Source organism: Mustelus asterias, chromosome 9 (genome assembly GCF_964213995.1).
Source record: "Mustelus asterias chromosome 9, sMusAst1.hap1.1, whole genome shotgun sequence".
Lineage (NCBI taxonomy): Eukaryota > Metazoa > Chordata > Chondrichthyes > Carcharhiniformes > Triakidae > Mustelus > Mustelus asterias.
Window position 1 is genome coordinate 131,884,079 of NC_135809.1, and position 17,121 is coordinate 131,901,199.

Genomic DNA, 17,121 nt, shown 5'->3' on the forward strand with positions numbered 1-17,121 from the left:
CCTATGTCAGTGGTACCAGTATGCACCACGATCTCTGGCTCCTCTCCCTCCCACTTCAGGATTTCTTGGATACGGTCTTTCCTCCTCTCACCTTGAACCAGTGCCCCCTTGTAATTGACACTTCCACCCTTGGAAAAAGCCTCTGACTATCCACCCTGTCTATGCCTTTCATATCTTTGTAGACCTCTATCAGGTCTCACCTCAGCCTCTCTCTTTCCAGTGAAAACAATCCTAGTTCAACCTCTCCTTTTTGCCAGGCAACATCCTGGTTAACGTTCTTTGCACTCTCTCCAAAGCTTCCACATCCTTCTGGTAGTGTGGTTCCGTGTTCAAGTCTCACTCCACAGCTGAGCACAAACACTGCAGCACAGTATCAAAGGAGTTCTGCAATGTCACAGGTGGCTTCTTTCAGATAGAACGTTAAACTGTTATCTCATCTGCCTGCTTGAGAGAATGTTAAAGATTCCGTTGCATTGTTTTGAATTATATCATGAGTTATCCCCAATGCTCTGACCAAAATTGATTCCCCATTCAACATCACAAATTCAGCTTATCTGCTCATTATCAACTTGCTGCTTGAGGGTTTGCTGTGTACAAATTAACTGTTACATTTCCGACATTATTACACCAACTAAACTTCAAATGTACTTCATTGGCTGTAAAGTACTTTGAGGGGCCCAGTAATTATGAAAAAGTGCTACATAATTGCAAGTTTCTCTTTATCTGACTAGAAAATGCATGTTCAGGTGGATGTTAAAAATTCTATGACACCGTATGAAGAGCAAACTCTTCAGCTACGACCCAATATTCCTCTATCAATCTCCAGTAAAAACAGTTACATACCACAGATCTCATTGCCACTCATTAGCACCTTTCCCAATTCCAAGGAATCAGCAATAAAAATTGGTTGCATGTAACAAAATGTGCGCAAATTTCCTTGTACAGATTGTGCTGGAGTCCCATGCTTATTTGAAACTTACGTGAGTAGCATAGGTCTGAAACTTCTTCCTAAGTCCAGAAGCCAAACCAGCGAGACATTTTGCACCCAAAGCTACAAGCAGTACATTGGAGTCCTTGCCAATAACCTAGAAGGGACAGTTCAAGTTAAAAGAAATCTTCAGAACAGTGCAAGATAACATTCTCATTTGTCAGCAAGCATGATTACTTTGAACCCAAGGTTAAACTAACTTTTCTAGGATTGATGGGGGTGAGGGAGTACCAAGGTGTCAAAGTGCACCATGATTGGGTGGGTTCAACTGCCTTGTCTTTTATTTTCATAAGTTTCTGAGGGACCACATTTCTAACGCTTATTGTATTAATTCCTATGGGTTACAAGTGATGGAAATATTAACAGAAAGGTCCTGATTCTTTTGAATGTCTACATGGCAAAAATATGCAATGATACTGTGAACAGATAGAGGAAAGCTCCATGCAGAAACGTTGTTATACACAAATCAAAGCTTCAAGTACGCTTATGAGATTTAAAAAAACAGGCTTGGTTGAGTGACCCATAGCCAAGCTCAAAAAACTTGTTTATCAGGCACCAATAGGGAAAGCAATGCAGCCATCCAGTTAGTGTCTCTTTATTGGGAAATTAACATTTACCATGGAAAATTAATAAAGTCAAACTTTCCAGTTCTCAGTATGGAAATTTAAATTATATGATCAGAAAGGCAAATTAAAAACTATAGGTATCTAAGTATCACAAAATAGAATAGAAAGGGGACCCCTGTACAAAAATCCTAGTACCACCCCAATATCTTGGGTGGCACAGCACTGCTGCCTCACAGCGCCGGGTTCAATTCCGACCCCGGGTCACTGTCTGTGTGGAGTTTGCATGGTCAGTACAGACTCGATGGGCCAAATGACCTCAAAAACGTACAAGAGGACATCTTAACAATTCTCCCACTTTGGAATCTTAAAAGCCCTGACCATCATGTTACTGCTCCCGGTTTCATGCTCAGCTTCACTTTCAGAACAGAGTTTGGCAACAAAATATTTAATATTGTATGCAGCAGCACCGTTCACATGCCATGTACAACTTGTCACAAGACTGAAATACGGTTTGGCTTGTATATAATTACTTTTTTAAGTGCTCTCACAACATCCGCATAATCTCCAGATTCTAGCTTGGGGTTTTTCACAAGCATCTCAAGTGCTTCCAGAGCTTCTTTCCGCTCCTGCCATTTTTTGGCCTCCTATTTTAATTAGACAAGAAAAAAAGTCATGAAGTTAGTATGAACAGTACAGGATTTAGTGTGCTAACAGGTAACAACTTAATTGAGGGCAATAAGATTTACAGGTGGTCAGTTACCACCGCCAGGTTGTTGGGGCCTGTCTGCAGTTACAACTTTGAATTAAGCTCCTGTTGTAACAAATGGATAGTTCAGAAATGCTCATGTAAAAAGATTTCCACTAAGAGAACCCCAGTCTGATTTAAACTAACTGATCCAGCACCCAAGGATATAAACACTTGATAATTAGCTTTTGCAAGGTTTCTTACAAATCATCTTGAAGTAATATTCTCAATCACAAAAACCTCCAATAAAATCAAAGTGGCCAAAAAATGAATTGAATTTAGAATGTTGTAATATACCTACTAACCTGCCAAAACCATCTTTTAACAGATTTGCTAAGCCGACTATAACAATTTCATTTACAAGGCAAAGAGCACATGAAAGAGAATTAGCCTCAAGTGAACGTTCACCAAGAAGAAACGGTCCCTTAAATCAACCAAATTGTCAATTAGAACCACAATGTGGAGGCTGCAGCTTTTATTTTCTTACAATCCAGGTGTATAGTTTTTTTTAAACCACCCCTCAAGTCAGACAACAGTAAAGTGATGAAACCCCTCAGGACAAGAAAAGCAGTGAAGATCAAATTCCAGAAGTTAATAAAAGATCAATGATCCGCTCGTATTATATGACTGGGGTAGTGGATTCAAATAAATCGTCACCGTATAACAAATGCCTTGACTAAAAAAGTGCAAAAACATCAACCTACCCGCAAGGTGCCGTGAACAATCCAGTTTCTCAATTACTATGCAACTCTGCTGTTCTCAAATTACAAATTTTTGATAAAGTTTCAAATTGCAACAACGTAAATGCATACATATTTTATTCTTAACATTCAGAATGTAATAATAGTAATAAAGATGTGGAGGGAGAAATTGCAAAGCAGATTATGGATAGGTGTGGAGGTCACAGGGTAGTTGTCATGGGTGACTTTAACTTTCCAAATATTGATCGGAACCTTTATAGGTCGAATAGTTCGGATGGGGCAGTTTTTGTACAGTGTGTGCAGGAGGGTTTCCTGATACAATATGTGGATAGGCCGACAAGAGGTGGGGCCACATTGGACTTGGTACTGGGTAATGAACCGGGCCAAGTGTTAGATTTGTTTGTGGGAGAGCACTTTGGAGATAGTGACCACAATTCGGTGTCTTTCATTATTACAATGGAGAGGGATAGGGCCATACGGCAGGGCAAGGTTTATAATTGGGGGAGGGGTAATTATGATGCGATTAGGCAAGAATTAGGAGCATAAGATGGGAACAGAAACTGTCAGGGAAAGGCACAAATGAAAAGTGGAGCTTGTTCAAGGAACAAATACTGCGTGTCCTTGAGAGGTATGTCCCTGTCAGGCAGGGAGGAAATGGTCGAGTGAGGGAACCATGGTTCACAAAAGAGGTTGAATGTCTTGTCAAGAGGAAAAAGGAAGCGTATGTAAGGATGAGAAAACAAGGTTCAGTTGGGTCGCTTGAGGGTTACAATGTAGCAAGAAATTAGCTAAAAAAAGGGCTTAGGAGAGCTAGGAGGGGGCATGAGAAGTCCTTGGCGGGTCGGATCAAGGAAAACCCCAAGGCTTTTACTCTTGTGAGAGAAATAAAAGAATGACCAGGGCGAGGTTAGGGCCGGTCAAGGATAGTAGTGGGAACTTGTGCATGGAGTCAGAAGAGATAGGAGACACGACGAATGAATACTTTTCTTCAGTGTTCACCAAGGAGAGGGGCCATGTTTTTGAGGATGAGAGTGAGATACAGACTGATAGGCTGGAGGAGGTAGATGTTCTGAGGGAAGATGTATTAGCAATTTTGAAAAACCTGAGGGTCGGTAAATCCCCTGGGCCAGATGGGATATATCCTAGGATTCTTTGGGAGGCAAGGGATGAGATTGCAGACCCTTTGGCTTTGATCTTTGGGTCCTCACTGTCCACAGGGATAGTGCCAGAGGACTGGAGAGTGGCGAATGTTGTTCCTCTGTTCAAAAAAGGAAATAGGAATGACCCTGGTAATTATAGGCTGGTTAGTCTTACTTCGGTGGTCGGTAAGTTAATGGAAACGGTCCTGAGGGATAGGATTTATGACCATTTGGAAAGATGCAGCTTAACCCGGGATAGTCAACACAGATTCGTGAAGGGCAAGTCTTGTCTCACAAATTTGATTGAATTCTTTGAGGTAACGAGGTGTGTAGATGAAGGTAGAGCAGTTGATGTCGTATACATGGATTTTAGTAAGGCGTTTGATAAGGTTCCCCACGGTCGGCTCATGAAGAAAGTAAGGAGGTGTGGGATAGAGGGAAATTTGGCCAATTGGATAAGTAACTGGCTATCTAATAGAAGACAGAGGGTGGCGGTGGATGGAAAATTTTCAGGCTGGAGACCAGTTACCAGTGGTGTACCACAGGGATCAGTGCTGGGTCCTCTGCTATTTGTGATTTTTATCAATGACTTGGAAGAGGGGGCTGAAGGGTGGGTCATTAAATTTGCTGATGACACCAAGATTGGTGGAGTCGTGGATGAGGTGGAGGGCTGTTGTAGGCTGCAGAGACATTGATAGGGTGCAGAGCTGGGCCGAAAAATGGCAGATGGAGTTTAACCCTGATAAATGCGAGGTGATTCATTTTGGTAGGACAAATGGGAATATGGATTACAGGGTCAACGGCAGGGTTCTAAGGAATGTGGAGGAACAGAGAGATCTTGGGGTTCATATCCACAGATCTCTGAAGGTTGCCACTCAAGTGGATAGAGTCGCGAAGGCGGCCTATCGTGTGTTAGCGTTTATTAACGGGGGGTTGGAGTTTAAGAGCCGTGGGGTTATGCTGCAACTGTACAGGACCTTGGTGAGACCACATTTGGAATATTGTGTGCAGTTCTGGTCACCTCACTAAGGAGGATGTGGAAGCATTGGAGAGAGTGCAGAGATGATTTACCAGGATGCTGCCTGGTTTGGAGGGTAGGTCTTATGAGGAAAGATTGAGGGAGCTAGTGCTTTTCTCTTTAGAGCGGAGGAGGATGAGAGGCAACTTAATAGAGGTTTGTAAGATGATGAGGGGGATAGATAGAGTGGACGTTCAGAGACTATTTCCTCGGGTGGATGTAGCTGTTACTCGGGGGCATAGCTATAAGGTTCATGGTGGGAGATATAGGAGGGATGTACGAGGTAGGTTCTTTACTCGGAGAGTGGTTGGGGTGTGGAACGGACTGCCTGCTGTGATAGTGGAGTCGGACACTTTAGGAACTTTCAAGCTTTTATTGGATAGGCACATGGAGCACACCAGAACGATAGGGAGTGGGATAGCTTGATCTTGGTTTCGGACAAAGCTCGGCACAATATCGAGGGCCGAAGGGCCTGTACTGTGCTGTTCTATGTTCTATGTAAATAACAAAATTGTAACAAAACTATTTCTGAACTTAGCACTTAAATTGCACTATGAACAAAAGAAACTACAATTCTCCTGACAATATAAATCAACCACTAGAATCTGCTGGTACTTACAATTTTTTCATAAAAATCTTTTGGAAGCTTTGAAAGAATCTCAACAGGCTCCAAAAGATCGTAAGCATCCACTACAGGGGCTTCAACTTCCTCTTCACCTATGGAGAAAACCACAAGGCATCTTTGCACCAAAATGTATCGCATCTTTTTTGTACATCAAATCCAAGCTGCAACTAGGGCTCTGCATCCAAGATGTTTTCCTCCCAAAATGTTATCTATTTTCCATTTATTTATATTATAGCAAGTGCAAATCTTTTCTTCCAAATTTTACAAAAACTGACACCAGAAAAGCACAGGTATACATATTGGAAATCAGTTGGCAGGCTGGGTCTCCTCTCTCCCAACAAGAGTTGGGGTGTCCTTTAAAATTATGGAAGTTTTTGATAGAGTGCATACACAGAATTTTTTTTATTCTTTCACAGGATATGGGCATCACTGGCAAAGCTAGCACTTGTTGTTGATCACCAATTGCCTTTGAACTGAGTGGCTTGGTAGGCCCAGAGGACAGTGGAGAGTCAACCACATTGCTTTGGGTCTGGAGTTACACGTGGGTCAGACCAGATTAGAGGAACTGCTGTCCTTAAGGACAATAGTGAAACAGATGTATTTTTACACCAATCAATGCTACTTTCATGGTCACTTTTCCTGACACTAGCTTTATATTCCAGATTTTTCATGAACTGAATTCAAATTCCACCAGCTTCCATGGTGGGATTTGAAACATGTCCCTACAGGATTAGTCTGGGCCGCTGGATGATTAGTCCTGCAGCATTACCACGAGGCCACCATCTCATGAATGTTTCCTCTTGGGGGAGAAGGCCAAAACTAGAGGCCATCAATATAATGTAGTCACGAGTAAAGCCAATAATTTTATTCATGGGACATGAATAAAGAGAGGGAGAGGAGCCAGAGGTCGTGGCACATATTGGTACCACTGACATAGGTAGGAACAGGGAAGGGGTCATGAAAAGAGAATACAGGGAGTTAGGTAGACAGTTGGGAAGGAGGAACGCAAAGGTAGTAATCTCAGGATTGCTGCCTGTGCCACGGGAAAGTGAGAGCAGGAATGGAGTGAGGTGGAGGATGAATGCGTGGCTGAGGGACGAAGCAGGGGGCAGGGATTCAGGTTCCTGGATCATTGGAACCTCTTTAGGGGCAGGTGTGACCTGTACAAAAGAGACGGGTGGCACTTGGAATGCCAGGGGGACCAATATCCTGGCAGGAAGGTTGGCTAAGGCTACTGGGGAGACTTTAAACTAGAAAGGTTGGGGGGAGGGAATCGTGATGAGGTGACTGAGCGCGAGGTTAGCCCGCAAATAGAGAAGGATTGTACACAGTGTAAGAGGGAGAATAGACGGGTGATGGAAAAGGGGAGAGCTCAGACCAAAGGTTTGAGATGTGTCTATTTTAACGCCAGGAGTGTAGTGAATAAAGTGGATGAGCTTAGAGTGTGGATCGATGCTTGGAAGTGTGATGTGGTGGCCATTACGGAGACTTGAGAACAGGGATAGGACTGGATACTTCAGGTGCCGGGTTTCAGATGTTTCAGGAAGGACAGGGAGGGAGGCAAGAGGGAGTGGAGTGGCACTGCTGATCAGGGATAGTGTCACAGCTGTAGAGGAGGTGGAAGCCGTGGAGGGATTGTCTACGGAGTCTCTGTGGGAGGAAGTTCGGAGCGGGAAGGGGTCGATAACTTTGCTGAGTGTTTTCTACAGGCCGCCCAACAGTAACAGGGATGTTGAGGAGCAGATAGGGAAACAGATCCTGGAGAGATGTAGTAATAACAGGGTTGTCGTGATGGGAGACTTTAATTTCCCAAACATCGATTGGAATATCCCTAGGGTAAGGGGTTTGGATGGGGAGAAGTTTGTTAGGTGTGTTCAGGAGGGTTTCCTGACACAGCATGTGGATAAGCCGACAAGAGGAGAGGCTATACTCGATCTGGTACTGGCTAATGAGCCTGGACAGGTGTCAGATCTCTCAGTGGGGGAGCATCTTGGGGATAGTGATCATAACTCGATCTCCTTTACACTAGCATTGGAAAGAGATAGGATCAGGCAAGCTAGGAAATATGAAGCCATCAGGCAGGAGATTAGAGGCGTAAATTGGAAGGAGGTATTCGAGGAAAAGTACCGAAGTAAGGTGGCAGATTTTCAAGGAATGTTTGTCTGGAGTTCTGCATGACAACGTTCCGATGAGACAGGGAGGTTTTGGTAGGTTACGGGAACCGTGGTGCACGAAAGCTGCGCTGAACCGAGTCATAAAGAAACGGAAAGCATACAAAAGGTTCAGAGAGCTAGGTGATGATCGGGATCTAGATGAGTATATGGCTGGTAGGAAGGGACTTAAGAAAGAAATTAGAAGAGCCAGAAGGGGTCACGAGAAGGCCTTGGCAGATAAGATTGAGAACCCCAAGGCGTTCTATAAATATGTGAAGAGTAAAAGAATAAGATGTGAAGGAATAGGACCTATAAAATGTGACGGTGAGAAAGTCTGTACAGAACCGGAAGAAATAGCAGAGGTGCTTAATTAATATTTTACCTCAGTATTCACGGTGGACAAAGATGTGGGTGGTTGTACTACAGGATTGAGGTGGACTGAAAAGATAGAGTATGTGGACATCAAGAAAGAGGATGTGTTGGAAATTTTGAATAGCATCAAGATAGATAAGTCGCCGGGACCGGATGGGATGTACCCCAGGTTACTGTGGGAGGCGAGGGAAGAGATTGCAGAGCCTCTGGCGATGATCTTTGCATCATCGATGGAGACGGAGAGGTTCCGGAGGATTGTGGATGTGGTTCCTATATTCAAGAAAGGGAATAGGGATAGCCCAGGAAATTACCGACTGGTGAGTCTAACCTCAGTGGTTGGTAAGTTGATGGAGAAGATCCTGAGGGACAGGATTTATGAATATTTAGAGAAGTTTAGTATGCTCAAAAGTAGTCAGCACGGCTTTGTCAAAGGCAAATCGTGCCTTACGAGCCTGGTGGACTTCTTTGAAAATGTGACTAAAAACATTGACGAAGGAAAAGCGGTAGATGTGGTTTACATGGACCTCAGCAAGGCGTTCGATAAGGTCCCCCATGCAAGACTTCGAGAAAGTGAGAGAGCATGGGATCCAAGGGGCTGTTGCCTTGTGGATCCAGAGCTGGCTTGCCTGCAGAAGGCAGAGAGTGGTTGTAGATGGGTCTTTTTCTGAATGGAGGTCAGTCACCAGTGGAGTGCCCCAGGGATCTGTTCTGGGACCCTTGCTGTTTGTCATTTTCATAAATGACCTGGATGAGGAAGTGGAGGGATGGGTTGGTAAGTTTGCAGACGACACGAAGGTTGGTGGTGTTGTGGATAGGTTGGAGGGATGTCAGAAGCTGCAGCGTGACATAGATAGGATGCAAGACTGGGCGGAGAAGTGACAGATGGACTTCAACCCGGATAAATGTGTAGTGGTCCATGTTGGCAGGTCAAATGGGATGAAGGAGTATAATATCAAGGGTAAGACTTATAGCAGTGTAGAGGATCAGAAGGACCTTGGGGTCCGGGTCCATAGGACTCTTAAATCGGCCTCGCAGATGGAGGAGGCGGTTAAGGCGGCGTATGGTGTGCTGGCCTTCATCAAATCGAGGGATTGAGTTTAGGAGTCGGGAGATAATGATGCAGCTTTATAAGACCCTCGTCAGACCCCACTTGGAGTACTGTGCTCAGTTCTGGTCGCCTCATTACAGGAGGGATGTGGAAATTATTGAAAGGGCGCAGAGAAGATTTACAAGGATGTTGCCTGGATTAGGTGGCATGCCTTGAGGGAGCTCTGACTTTTCTCCTTGGAGAGACGAAGGATGAGAGGTGACCTGATAGAGGTGTACAAGATGTTGAGAGGTATAGATCGGGTGGATTCTCGGAGGCTTTTTCCCAGGGCTGAAATGGCTGCTACGAGAGGACACAGGTTTAAGGTGCTGGGGAGTAGGTACAGAGGAGATATCAGGGGTAAGTTTTTCACTCAGAGGGTGGTGGGTGAGTGGAATCGGCTGCCGTCAGTGGTGGTGGAGGCAAACTCGAGAGGGTCTTTTAAGAGACTTCTGGATGAGTACATGGGACTTAATAGGATTGAGGGTTATAGGTAAGCCTATATATAAGTCTAGGTAGGCAGGGTCATGACGGGCGCAACTTGTGGGCCGAAGGGCCTGTTTGAGCTGTATTGTTTCTACGTTCTATGACATGGGCATCGCTGGCTGGCCAGCATATATTGCCCATTCCTAGTTGTCCTCGAGAAGGTGGTGGTGAGCTGCCTTCTTGAATCGCTGCTGTCCATGTTTGGTGGGTTGACCCACAATGCCGTGAGGAAAGGAATTTCAGGATTCCAGTGACTGCGAAGGAACGGCGATATATTTCCAAGTCAGGACCTTGATTGGCTTGGAGGGGAACTTGCAGGTGATGGTGCTCCCATGTATCTGTTGCCCTTATCCTTCGAGGTGGAAGTGGTCGTGGGTTTGGAAGGTGCTGTCTCAGGATTTTTGGTGAATTGCTGTAGTGCGTCTTGTAGATAGTACACACTGCTGCTACTGAACGTCGGTGGTGGAGGGATTGAATGTTTGTAGATGTGGTGCCAATCAAGCGGGGCTGCTTTGTCCTGGATGGGTGTCAAACTTCTTGAGTGCTATTGGAGCTGCACCCATCCAGGCAAGTGGGGAGTATTCCATCACACTCCTGACTTGTGCCTTGTAGATGATGGATAGACTTTGGGGAGTCAGGAGGCGAGTTACTCACCACTGTATTCCTAGCCTCTGCCATGCTCTTGTCGCCACTGTGTTTATGTGGAGAGTCCAGTTGAGTTTCTGGTCAATGGTAATCCAGAGGACGTTGATAGTGGGGGATTCAGTGATGGCAACACCATTGAATGTCAAGAGGTGGTGGTTAAGAGTATCTCTTATTGGTGATGGTCATTGCCTGGCATTTGTGTGGTGCAAATGTTACTTGCCACTTGTCAGCCCAAGCCTGGATATTGTCCAGATCTTGTTGCATTTGAACATGTACTGCCTCAGTATTCAAGTTGCGAATGATGCTGAACATTGCACAATTGGCAAACAGCCCTACTTCTGACTTTATGACGGAGGGAAAATCATTGATGAAGTAGCTGAAGATTGTTAAGCCTAGAACACTACCCTGAGGGACTCCTGCAGAGATGTCCTGGAGCTGAGATGACTGATCCTCCACAACCATGTTCCTATGTACCATGTATGACTCCAACCAGTGGAGAGTTTGCTCCGATACCCATTGATTCCAGTTTTGCTGGGGCTCCTTGATGCCATACTCAGTCAAATGCAGCCTTGATGTCAAGGGCTGTCACTCTCACCTCACCTCTGGAATTCAGCTCTTTTGTCCATGTTTTAACCAAGGCTGTAATGAGGTCAGGAGCTGAGTGACCCTGGCGAAACCCAAACTGGGCGTCACTGAGCATGTGAATCATGGAAACCCTACAGTGCAGAAAGAGGCCATCTGGCCTGCACCGACCACAATCCCACCCAGGCCCTATCCCCATATCCCTACCCATTTATCCGTTAATCCCGCTAACCTATGCATCTCAGGGGAAATTTTAGCATGGCCAATCAACCTAACCCGCACTTCTTTGGACTGTGGGAGGAAACCGGAGCACCCGGAGGAAACCCACGCAGACACGAGGAGAATGTGCAAACTCCACAGAGACAGTGACCCAAGCCGGGAATCGAACCCAGGTCCCTGGAGCTGTGAAGCAGCAGTGCTAACCACTGTGCTACCGTACCGTGCTGCTTGATAGGGTATGCAGAAGAAATTTCTTCGGTCTAGAATGGCGAGAGTGTGGAACTTGTTGGCATGGAATGGTTGCTGTGAATCTCTCAGCCTTTCAATCTATCAGACTTTTGTTTTATTCATCCATACACCTCTCTCCCCAAGTCCTTCACTTGCTCAAAGCTAATTACATTCGACTATTTCTTTCTTCAGTTCTGAAGAAAAGACCTTGATCTGAAACATTAACTGTTTCTCTCTCTCTACAGATGCTGCCAGACCCAAGGATTTCCATTTTAATCTGAACTTATATTAATGCTTTATTGACCAAATGAAAGTTTTTGTAAACTGATGTCAAACTTCACTATCATCATGAATCTAGACAAATCAAAGTTGTGGTGAAGTGTTCAAAAGATAAGATCCTAAATTTGAGCATTAAACTGACAAGATTTTCTTTGATCAAAGTACTTAACTGACCTTCCTCATCATCGCCTGCTGCTTGATGCTGTTCAAACTTAGTTTTGAGATCTTGCTGAGAACGCAAAAACCGGGTCTGTCTGGAAGCAGTAGTTGGCAATTTAACCCATTCTTCTTCAAGCTCTTTCAACTGAGGGGAAAAAGGTATCCGAATTCTCATCAGCTTCAATATTCAGCAGTTGCGATGCAATTATAAATCTGACTGTATAAAGATAAAATATACCTGCACAGAATTAATATTTTGCAGTGGCGGTCGCAAGGCATCACGAATCCACTTGTAGACTTCCACTGCCAATAGTTTGGCTTCATCTCGAACAGCTTTTTCTCGCGATTCAAATAATTTTGGCAAAGCCTTGACAATTGGCTTCAGCTGGACTATTTTTGAACCAAATTCACTGAAAGGAAATTAGAAAAATTGGTAAGACTTGTGATTATCGTGGATTTCAAGCAAGAAAGATAAAATATGTTTTAGATTAAGGCAGATTTTACATGATTAATCCCCAGATATTATGTCACACATCTGAACTCAGAGCAGAAAATGACTACATTTGATGCAAGGCAACTGGCAAACTTAGAACTTAAAATGGTTACCACTTGGTCTTTTGACATTCGCTGATGTGTGTTTTTGTTGAACTCTGTCAACTTTTCTAGGAGGCAAAATACTTCCAGTTATAGGGCATTCAAACAGAGTAGGATACATCCTATACTTACCCAAGAGCCTTCCTTATTGTTTCTATACAGGCCACAACAATCTTGGGGTTTTTATTGTCTAGTCCTTTAAGCAACTCCTCTTGAACAGGCTCAGCCTTTTCTATTTCTATGTACATTAGACATATTTCCATCCCCAACTCCTTGGCTCTTGCTTTTGGTTGGTTAAACACTTTATTTACAACCCCGGATGTCACTTCTCCAGTCGTTCTGTAAAATACAAAAGGCAATAATTAGTTTAATACTTTCAAAAGGAGACCAACAATAGGTTATGAGAGTGGGCAATGAGGTGGCGGGTGGAGTGCAATATAGGGAAATGTGAAGTTATTCACTTTAGTTGCAAGAATTAAAAAATTAGAATATTTTTTAAAAGGTGAAAAACATGCAAGTGTTATGTTCAAAAAAAAGGGCACGCGTATGCAAAGAACAAAGAAAGTTAGCATGCAGGTGCAGCAAGCAATTAAGGCAGCAGATGGCATGCTGGCCTTTATTGCAAGGAGACCCGAGTACAAGAATAAAGTAGTCTTGTTACAATTGTAAAGGGTTTTGGTGAAATCACATCTGGAGTACCATTTGCAGTTTTGGTCTGCATATTTAATAAAGGACATTCTTGCATTAGAAGCAGTACAGTGAAGGCTCATTAAATTGAGGATATTGTCCACTGATGAGAAGCCGAGTAAAGTGGGTTTATATTCTCTGGATAATGTAGAATGAGGGGCCATCCCCTGGATACCTACAAAATTCTGATTTTTGAAGGGGCTTAATAGAGTGGAAACTAAGAGATTGTTTCTATTGGTTGGGGAATCTAAAACATGGAGTGTTGCACAGCCCCAGTATCAGGGGCTAATCATTTAGGACTGAGATGGAGAAATTTCTTCAAAAGGGTTGTGAATGTTTGCAATTCTCTATTGGAGTGTTGAGTGCTCTATTATGGAATACATTTAAGACAGGGATAGACAGATACTTGGTCTCTCAGGAAAGGCATATGGGAGAGAGAGTGGGAAATGGGAGTTGAAACCAACTTCAGCCTTTGATTGTATTGAATGGCAGAGCAGGCTTGAAGGGTCATGCGGTCTACTCTTGTTCCTACTTCTTTTGGAGATTACATTTTTAATACTGATTTAACGCCCACATTATAAAAGTGTGCTGACATGATATTTAAGATTTTGGTTAATTCTGTGGTTTCATCTAACAAAGCTCAAACCCATCCTAAAATGATATACAAGGTTGTAAAATCCTGTTCACATAAAAGCAAATATGCAACTTATTTGTAAACATGTCTTTATAATGAGAATCTCTGTAAACTACCAATTTGCGAACTTAAAAAACTAGTCTGGTGGAATTTTAGGAACTTGCCTTCCTGCGACATGAGCATTTTCTATATAAACAAGTGCTGCTTCCAGTCCTTTGAGCTGAGCTACTGCATTTGAATCGGTTACAAATTTTTTGATCAGTCCTAAATATTTGGACCATTCTGGGCTTTTTTCATCTTGAATCTTCTGGAACTGTTTGGCAGCTTCTTCATAGCCATTTAATCGAGCTTTCCATACCTGAAAGACATTACACACTTGGTCAACATCAACAGATTAAGCATTGCTACTTTCCTTGCACTGTTTAATTCCATTTACTCATACTCCCTCCACCCCAATAGCCCACAACCACCTCCTTGTTCTCTTTTTAGTCTTTAATTTCACAGGTTTAAGTAGAATTTCAGCACCACATGGCCATTCTTATGTGCCAGCACAAGATTTTCATGACTGCTGACTGCCATCCTTTTTCACCCAATATCCATGGACATGTACTTTCCAGGTCAAAGGAACTGGAGTTAGCAACAGTCATTTTGATTTGATTTATTGCCACATGTAGTAGGATACAGTAAAAAGTGTTGTTTCTTGCACGTGAAACAGACAAAGCATACCATTCATAGAGTACATAAGGGAGAAAGAAAGGAGAGGGTGTAGAATAGTGTTACAGTCATAGCCAAGGTATACAGGAAAGATCAACTTAATGCAAGGTAGGTCCATTCAAAAGTTTGATGGCAGCAGGAAAGAAGCTGTTCTTGAGTCGTTTGGTACCTCAGACTTTTCTCTCTTTTTCCCGACAGAAGGTGGTGGTTGAGAGAATGACTGGGGTGGGTGGGGTCCTTGATTATACTGGCTGCTTTTCCAAGGCAACAGGAGGTACAAATGGACTTAATGGATGGGAGGCTGGTTTCATGATGGACTGAGTTATGTTCACAACCCTTTGTGTAGTTTTTTGCTGTCTTGGACAGAGCAGGAGCCATAGCAAGCTGTGATACATCCAGAAAGAATGCTTTCTATGATGCATCTGTAAAAGGTCAGTGAGTCATGCCAAATTTCCTTAGCCCCCCCTAAGTAGAGGCGTTGGTAGGCTTTTTTAACTAGAGCTTCATTTGGTCCGAAATTCAGCTCAATGCTTACAATATTAGAACCCTAATATTTTTGTTTGTACCACACCGACAGGGGTCATATTAATTGTAAAAAAAGCCTGTCCTGAAATCAAGTTTCAACTTTGCAGTAGCTTCCATTTGTTATTTTAATTACCTATTTTATTCTATCATAAATTTATTAATACCACTTAATGTTTCAAAAAGGCTCCTCAGCTGTTTTATCGATTTAAAGTTTTAAGAAAGAATGGGGCAGCACGGTGGCAGGGTGGTTAGCACTGCTATCTCACAGCTCCGGAGAACCTGGGTTCGATTCCCAGCTTGGGTCACTGTCTGTGTGGAGTTTGCACGTTCTACCCGTGTTTGCATGGGTTTCCTCCGGGTGCTCCGGTTTCCACCTACAGTCCAAAGATGTACAGGTTAGGTGCACTGGCCATGCTAAATTGTCCCTTAGTGTCCCAGCATGCATAGGTTAGAGGGATTAGCGGGGTAAATATATGGGGTTACAGGGATAAGGCCTAGGTGGGATTGTTGCCAGTGCAGACTCGATGGGCCGAATGGCCTCCTTCTGCACTGTAGGGTTTCTGTGAAAGAAAGTTTATTTATTAGTGTCACAACTAGGCTTACGTTAACACTGCAAATGAATTTACTGTGAAAAATCCCCTAGGTCGCCACACTACAACACCTGCTGGAGTACACTGAGGGAGGATTTAGCATGGCCAACGCACTTAACCAGTACGTCTTTCGGACTGTGGAGGAAACCGGACCACTCAGGAAACCCACACAGACACGGGGAATACGTGCAGACTCCGCACAGAGTGACCCAAGCCAGGAATCGAACCCGGGTCCCTGGCACTGTGAGACAGCAGTGCTAAACATGAGAGGAAATAAATCTTAAGAAATGTTGCTATTAAAAAGATATTTCCTTTAGTACAAAGCTGCTAAAACAAAGCACTGTTTTAACATATTTAAATGCTATTTGGCTACTCATTTATCGGATCACCATTTCCACTGATTTTTCCAGTCCAACCTCCTCCTACCCACACACCACCTGTTGTGATAGAACCAGACACTCCCCATGATTTAGTTTTGTAAGTTTATTAGTGTCACAAGTAGGCTGACAGTAACACAGCAATGAAGTTACTGTGAAATCCCCTAGTCGCCACACTCCGGTGCCTGTTCGGGTACATTGAGGAGAGAATTTAGCATAGCCAATGCACCTAACCAGCACGTCTTTCGGACTGGGGTAGTAAGCCCATGAGACATGGGGAGAACATGCAAACTCCGCACAGTGACCCAAGCCAGGAATTGAACCTGGGTCTCTTGTGCTGGTAAACAGCAGTGCTAACCACTGTGCCATCCCGTTATATCATTCAGCACAGGATGTCCAAAGATGCGCGGGTTAGGTTGATTGGCCATGCTAAAATTGCCCCTTAGTGTCCTGAGATGCGTAGATTAGAGGGATTAGCGGGTAAAATATGTTGGGATATGGGGGTAGGGCCTGGGTGGGATTGTGGTCGGTGCAGACTCGATGGGCCAAATGGCCTCTTTCTGTACTGTAGGGTTTCTATGATTCTATGAGGCTAATTGTATCATTCACCTCTTCAAAAGGGCTATCCAATCAGTCCCACTCCCCTGCACATCAATATCCTATTATCTTTAGGAAGTACTATTGAATCTATTCCAACAAGCCTTTCAGGAAGTGCAGTCCAGATCATCATAGCTTGCTTCAAAAAAAAAATGCTTCTTTTGCCACATCTTAAACAGTGCCCTCTGCCTACTGATTCTCCTGCCAGTGTCTCACTATTTTTTGGATGCCAGTGCATATCATGTGATGAAACAATCCTTTGCCAAAATCAGCTGTTACTTTCTATTCTGCAAAAGGGGCTGTTACATTGAACAAAACATTTTCCTTTTCGTTTAAGCTGCTGTAATCTTTGCCTTAGACGGGAATCAGTCTTGTTGCTATAGGTACTGTTTCAATCTACGTTTGCTTTCT

At 43.7% G+C, this 17,121-nt stretch overlaps 1 protein-coding gene across 1 annotated transcript in view; it reads right to left on the reverse strand.

Moving 5' to 3' along the window:
* The window catches only part of ckap5 (cytoskeleton associated protein 5), a 153,480-nt gene that overhangs the window by 101,124 nt on the left and 35,235 nt on the right, over positions 1-17,121 (reverse strand). The window contains exons 3-9 of the mRNA XM_078221041.1: positions 14,072-14,265; positions 12,719-12,925; positions 12,231-12,402; positions 12,008-12,137; positions 5,777-5,874; positions 2,085-2,198; positions 981-1,085 (exon numbers count right to left, since the gene is read on the reverse strand). Coding sequence (XP_078077167.1) covers positions 981-1,085; positions 2,085-2,198; positions 5,777-5,874; positions 12,008-12,137; positions 12,231-12,402; positions 12,719-12,925; positions 14,072-14,265 — 1,020 coding nt within the window. The remainder of the gene's footprint in view (positions 1-980; positions 1,086-2,084; positions 2,199-5,776; positions 5,875-12,007; positions 12,138-12,230; positions 12,403-12,718; positions 12,926-14,071; positions 14,266-17,121) is intronic.